Raw genomic sequence first — 7,375 nt, 5'->3', positions numbered from 1 at the left:
AATCTTATATAAGACATTTTGAGTGTGCCTGGCTCTGGCCCATACCTTGTCATTCTCTTTAGCTAGCTACCTACCTACACTCTAGTGATAATGTCACACACTCTAGCTGTGAACATTCTACCAATACACACCCATACATTTTTTATGGCCTGATTTTTGGAGATTTATCTGCAAACTGTTTGGCTTAGAAAAGTCATAGCACTAATCTCCCGACCGAGCCGCCGTTTTGGTACCTTTTTGTGTGTGTGCGACCAAAACTGGGAGGAGTAGTCGACCGAATAACGTAGAGAAGAATACAATATTATAATAACTATGGTGGATAGTAGTAGTGTGCTTTTCCAGGCACACTAATAAGCAACTGTTAAGTGAAATTATAAGATTTAAAATGTCAACATTATCCTCCTGGCCTGCAGGCAATTCCTGATGACAGTGAGGCAGGCCCTTGTCAGTCAAGAAAGAGACTGCATGAGGAAGGAGAGAAAGAAGGAATACAGACAGAAGAAGCAGGGACAGAAACAAGGAGGGAAAAGGAGGAATACAGACAGAAGAAGGGGACAGCAACAGTAGAAAAAGACAGCATGAGGAAGGAGAGAAAGAAGGAATACAGACAGAAGAAGCAGGGACAGAACAAGGAGGGAAAGAAGAATACAGACAGTAGAAGGGGACAGCCACAGTAGAAAAAGACTGCATGAGGAAGGAGGGAAAGAAGGAATGCAGACAGAAGAAGCAGGGACAGAACAAGGAGGGACAGGAGGCGACACAGATGGAAAGGAAGTTGACATGATAATGACATATACAAAGCCAAATCAACCTGACCCTTTTCAGTGCAAACCATTGGCCCATAGGCTATTACGAAAGTAACTACTTGAGCGCTAGTTAAAGCCCAAATTACACAAAAATAACTTATTGAGTTGAAATAATTTGCTGACAGCTTGGTCCCCCCCAGTTCAAAAATCCATCTGCGCCCCTGCATGCCGTCTCTCCGGGTTGGGAGGGGAGTGGGCGAAGGAAGGAGGAAGGAATAAAATATGATACTACGGTTACGAGGAGATGGAGATGGAGGACATAAATGACTCAGCCCAGGGTAATTTCGAGGCCATTATGTAAATGTTGGTAAAAATGTGAATACCTTTACAGATCGTTACCTTGGGACATTTATTGGGGGAATTAAAAAGATGGATTGGGGACGTGGGGAAGAAGAGATTTAAATACTAGGAAAGATATGAAATGGAGGGGAAAGCATACTGAGATAGAAAGTGTTCAGAGAGGAGGTCGGTTCAGACTAACCGCTCTCTGTGCATTGCTGTTTTCAGACGGCAGAGATCTGTGGGTTTCTATTGATCATTGCAGACATATCTCCTCACATTCACTCTTTGGCCAGCACTGAAGAACTGCAGGAGCAAACGCTTTGAACGGAAAAAAAATGGCAGATGAGGAGATTTATGTTTATGTGAACGCAAACGAAGAGCCGTGTGGTGTGCAACGGGCCTGCCGTCAGTACACGTCGCCTAGCAACCGCGCACTCGCTCGCCAGGGAAACCCGACCCTGCAGTCCGTCTGATGGGCACCGCCGCGCGGCGATCTTCATCACTTCCGATGCACTCGTGGCTGTGACCGGTCAACTGTCTGACATTTCAGGTGCAGTGATGTGGATCCATTTCATTGAAGATTTGTGTGTGTGTGTGTGTGTGTGTGTGTGTGTGTGTGTGTGTGTGTGTGTGTGTGTGTGTGTGTGTGTGTGTGTGTGTGTGTGTGTGCGTGCGTGCGTGCGTGCGTGCGTAGTGTGCGTGTGTGTGTGTGTTTGCACAAGCATTCACACCCAGAAATACACACATGCAAGCACCCCCCAACATGTCGACACACGTATCCCCCCCCCCCCCCCCCCCCCATCATAAACAGCTCCCCAAAACCACCATTCCCTCCCAGAGTGAACGTCAAAGAGAACCAAGGTTTCAAAAAGTGCCATGAAGAATCCATCACTTTATTCTACGCACACAAACGCACACACAGACACACACACACACACACAAACGTGCACGGGCTTACACACACGCACAAATGCACATGCACACAAACGCACAGACAAACAGGCGCCTGCACGCATATGCAAACAGACGCACAGACGCACAGACACACAGACGCACAGACGCACAGACGCACAGACGCACAGACGCACAGACACACAGACACACAGACACACAGACACACAGACACACAGACACACAGACACACAGACACACAGACACACAAGACACACAGACACACAGACACACACACACACACACACACACACACACACACACACACACACACACACACAGACACACACACACACACACACACACACACACACACACACACACACACACACACACACACACACACACACACACACACACACACACACACACACACACACACACAGGGCTTACCGGTACACTTGCGGCTGCTCTCGTCCCTCTTGGAGGAGCTCATGAGCTTGCAGTTGAAGTTCTCCTCCCAGTACTCGGCGAACCAAACGTTCCTCCGGTTGTTTTCCAGAGTGCGGGACATGAAGTACGCATCGAACCCTAAGGAGCACACACACGCACACACACACACAAACACACACGTTCTGGTCAGCAACTTGGACACCAACAGACCAATTAGATCGCCCTTGAAAGATGGACTTAGAGGAGATGTTTTCTCCTGTGATACGATGCATTGCCAAGGGAAAAGGAGAGATCGTTTTGATAGACCTACCGGGATATAGCCCTACCCTAACCCTAACCCAACGCAGCCTCACGTCAGTGTATATCTGTGATGCACACACACACACAGCCCAGCTGTGGGCCAAAGGTTTTTATTGATGTTGAATGCCCGTGAAATCATGGACATGAATGATATGACAACGAGAATACAAACATCAAACACAATGAATTAACCCGATCGTAAAAACATGCACACGCAGCAATGAATGACATGTTGATGCATTTATTATTCATGTATTATCGGTGACGTGGATTTGACCTTGGGTTCACTGTAGCTTCGAAATGGTGCACCCCATCAACACGTGATGGGGTGCACTTTCCGTACAACCATCACCAACATCTACATAACAGGTGTATCGTTAGCACACACACGTGCACACACGCACACGGAGAGACTCACTTACACGCACAGACACACACACACACACACACATACCCGCACGCATGGACACACGCACACACACGCAACCGCACAAACACACAAGCGCGCGAGCGTGCAAACACACACACACACACACACACACGCACGGACACACACAAACGTTAGTTTCGACATCACGTATGTTGCTGTCACATTGAAAGGTGGCTCAACACGCATCGAGTGATCTCTATCGTCACATGACTCTAGCTCGCGGCCCGTACCGCCATCACCAACATTCGCCGGCCGGCGGTCATCCACTCTTAAGGTCGCCGCACGTCGTCTCTCGACACTGAGCCCCCGTTCTCTTTCATAAGCCGCTTGTCCCGTTTCTGAGAGCCTATCCCCCCGTCCTTCACAGCCTTCCACTGCGACTGCGGAGCCCAAACGAACTGTCTATTAGAGAGCTCACTCCTCGCAGAAGCTCCGTTCATAATTTCCTCCCGTCGCCCCTCGAGTACGATCTCTTGGGTGATGGACGCCGTCTCTCGCTGTCACCCCCAGTGGTGAGACGTGTCCTTGACGCTCGCTGATTATGCCACATGTCTTGATGAATTTTAATAATTCCTGACAGCTTTAAATTAGGATCTCGACCTCTATGAGTTCGAGATGCCGGCCGGGCGTTGACGCAGCACTCATCTCGCTTGAGAGGAGCACCAAAGGGATTTGAGAACGTGTGTGTGTTTCTCTGTGTGTGTGACCGTGTGTGACCGTGTGTGTGTGTGTGTGTGTGTGTGTGTGTGTGTGTGTGTGTGTGTGTGTGTGCGTGCGTGCGTGCGTGCGTGCGTGTGTGTGTGTGTGTCGATTTGAATGTGTTAAGTGTGTGCGTGAGTGAGAGTTTAAATGTATGTGTGTGTTTGTGTGTGTCTGAATGTGTGTAGTGTGTTTGGAGGTGGTGTGTGTGTGTGTGTGTGTGTGTGTGTGTATGTGTACGTTAGGGAGAATGAATTTGTTTGTGAGTGTGAATATGTGTGAGTGTTACTGAATAAGTTAGAATGTGTTGGAATGTGTGTCTGTGTGAGTATATGTGAAAATGTGTGTGTAAATGTGTGTGTTTGTGTGTGTGTGTGTATGTGTATGCGTATGCGTATGTGTTTATATGTGAGGGAGAGTATGTGTGTGTGTGTGTGTGTGTGTGTGTGTGTGTGTGTGTGTGTGTGTGTGTGTGTGTGTGTGTGTGTGTGTGCGTGTGTGTGCGTGTGTGTGTGTGCGTGTGTGTGTGTGTGCATGTTCGCGGGTGCGTCACCGTGTGTACGTGCCTTCATATGTGCGTGTTATTAAAGGTCGATTGAAGTCAGACATTAAAGAGACATGAAATAATCGATGACAGTCTGTCAGGATCCCCTCAGAGAGCCGCCGTCAGAGAGAGACGTCTCTACTGGGAAACTGGGTGACGGCCCCTCACAGAGCTGCGCCAGCACGGTCTGAATTAGGCTCTTCTGCCCTCATTCAGCCCTGCCCTCTGATTGGCTGGAGAGTTCCATAGCCCATTCCACAGCAGTAGATGTATGAGTTTGGTTCTTCCTGGCACTTAAAATACTCACTTATTGTACGTCGTATTTAGTTATAGTTCTTGGTTGTGTAGCATCTTATCCTAGCTGTCTTTGTTGTATACGGGGAATGGGTTAACCTAGTGATTGTTAGTTCTTTGCACTAGTTTAAATGTTTCTATGAACATCCTTACTGTACAAACAGCGATACATTGTTTCCCCCTCTTCTGACATATTTACTTATGTAAATCGCTTTGGATAAAAGCGACTTATTTATGAAGAAATGCCCTTAATGTAAATGTAAGTGAGTTCAAAGTCTCAGGGGACATCATTGTGTATATGAACGTTAATGTGTGACACAATCAATTAGGTGTGACAATTAGTAACTAACCAGTGCAATAAACTCATTATGAACTAATCAATCAATCTTTGTAATAATGTGTGTAATGCATCTCTTTGCAATATTGTGTGTTTTGCTTCTCTTTGTAATTTTCTGTGTTGTGCTTCTCTTTTTAATATTATGTGTTGTGCATCCCATTGTAATATTGTGTGTTGTGCTTCTCTTTGTCTTATTGTGTGTTGTGGTACTATTTGTAATATTGTGTGTTGTGCTTCTCTTTGTCATATTGTGTGTTGTGGTACTCTTTGTAATATTGTGTGCTGTGCTTCTCTTTGTAATACTGTGTGTTGTGCTTCTCTTTGTAATATTGTACATTGTGCTCCTCTTTGTAATATTGTGTGTTGTGCTTCTCTTTGTGATATGCGTTGTGCTTCTCTTTGTAATACTGTGTGTTGTGCTTATCTTTGTAATATTGTACATTGTGCTCCTCTTTGTAATATTGTGTGTTGTGCTTCTCTTTGTAATATTGTACATTGTGCTCCTCTTTGTAATATTGTGTGTTGTGCTCCTCTTTGTAATATTGTGTGTTGTGCTTCTCTTTGTAATATTGTGCGTTGTGCTTCCCTTTGTAAGAATTTGTGTTGTGCTTCTCTTTCTAATATTTTCCGTAGTGCTTCCCTTTGTAACATTGTCAGTCCCTTTGCAATATTGTGCGTCCCTTTGTAATATAAATCATCCCAGGTGTATAGAGGCTGGTCCCGGTCAGGTTTAAATCACCTCTTCTTCAAAGACAGGTGAGACACGAGAGCACGGGGTCGGTATTCATACAACAAAGGCTTTGGGGAGGTAAGAGATCCGCTTCATGTTTTATACCGCCCAATGGTGCGATTTTCTCCAAAGGGCAGATGCGTCAGTGAGTGAGGAAGTCAGTAAAAACCGTCTGCTTATTAAAAAAACAAACAAAATTTACAAAAAAGAGAGTACAGAGGAGAGTATTATAAAACAAGTAATGAGGTTGTGCGGTTTGAATAGTAAACTGAATAAAAAGTAAGATAATACAGGATTGATTAATGTGCGGTTTGAGGCATAGTTCCTCAAACCGCATATGTGTCCGTGTGTATGTATGTGTGTGTGTTTGTGTATGTGTTCCTGTGTGTGTGTATGTGTGTGTATGTGTGTGTGTGTGTGTGTTTGTGTGTGTCTGTCTGTGTTAGTGTGTGTGGTATAAACATCGAAAGCATATAGCTAGTTAGTGTGTATATATATATATATATATATATATATATATATGTATGTATAGTTTACTGTACATAGTAAGCGGAAGCATCTATAGAGTCTAGCTGTCTGGTGTTCAAAAGCAAAGTGAGAGAATTCATGCCTTCACCAACCACCCAACCCTTTCATCATACATCATACAGACCTGCACCCAATTAACTTTCAGATTAAAATCAAACATCGTAAAACAACACACACACACACACACACACACACACACACACACACACACACACACACACACACACACACACACACACACACACACACACACACACACACACACACACACACACACACACACACACACACACACACACACACACACACACACTCCTGCTGTCACATCTGCTGTTCTAGCCGCGCGTCGCATCCACTCCCAGCTCTGTGCAGCGCTGGCTCGCGTCGGCGTGGGAACGTCAACAGACCATAATAACAACAACGCCCACCTCCGCGGCCCCCTCGCCGCCACATGTTCTGGTGGAGCAGGCCCCCTATTAATACCCTGCCCCGGTTCAGCGTGGTCCCGCGTTCCCCCTGACCCAGATCCACTCGTCTCGCCCACTCCCTCCGCCAGCGGTCCGAGGGAGAGGAGCCCCAGACGGGAGAGGGTGTGTGAAGGATCAGGGGTCCTTTCACTCCCGATTCAGGGGGTCGGCCGTGGTCCTGGTTCTGGACCCGGATCAGAACTGGAGCAGCGTGCTTCTGGACGGCTTCGGGCAGTTCAGCTCCGTCGGGCTCCACGAGCCAAGTCTGAAATGAAGGTCTCGGTTCCGTCGGTTCCGTCGGTTCCATCTGTGGCAGGGTTCCCGGGGCGGAAGGCACCAAGGCGGCAGCAGAGACAGAGCCTGTCTGCTCGGATATAGCTCCACGCCGCTGCCCGTGAAACACCTTGGTCTTGGTTGGCTACACGCTCAGGGCACGTCATTAGACACACAACACAGGCCCGGTGTGCCATGCCAGTGGGTGGTCATATTCAGATTAGGTTTTCTGTTTGTGAATAGGTTGAATCGGCTTTGGGAAACCTTTTATCGTCTGGTGTTGGTGTTTGTTGGGGCAGAGTGCGTCCTGAGTCGCGAGGACAGACCTCCATGAGCAATGC

General features: G+C 47.0%; 1 protein-coding gene across 1 annotated transcript in view; it reads right to left on the bottom strand.

Annotated features, from left to right (window-relative positions):
• Window positions 1-7,068, bottom strand: part of LOC132470917 (metabotropic glutamate receptor 7) — a 42,034-nt gene extending 34,966 nt beyond the window's left edge. Inside the window, 2 exon segments of the mRNA XM_060069849.1 lie at window positions 2,433-2,570; window positions 6,723-7,068. Coding sequence (XP_059925832.1) covers window positions 2,433-2,570; window positions 6,723-7,068 — 484 coding nt within the window.
• Between the last annotated feature and the right edge of the window lie 307 nt (window positions 7,069-7,375).

This window comes from Gadus macrocephalus, chromosome 13 (assembly GCF_031168955.1).
Source record: "Gadus macrocephalus chromosome 13, ASM3116895v1".
In the NCBI taxonomy this organism is placed as follows: Eukaryota; Metazoa; Chordata; class Actinopteri; order Gadiformes; family Gadidae; genus Gadus; species Gadus macrocephalus.
This window is presented reverse-complemented; position numbering and strand designations above follow the sequence as displayed.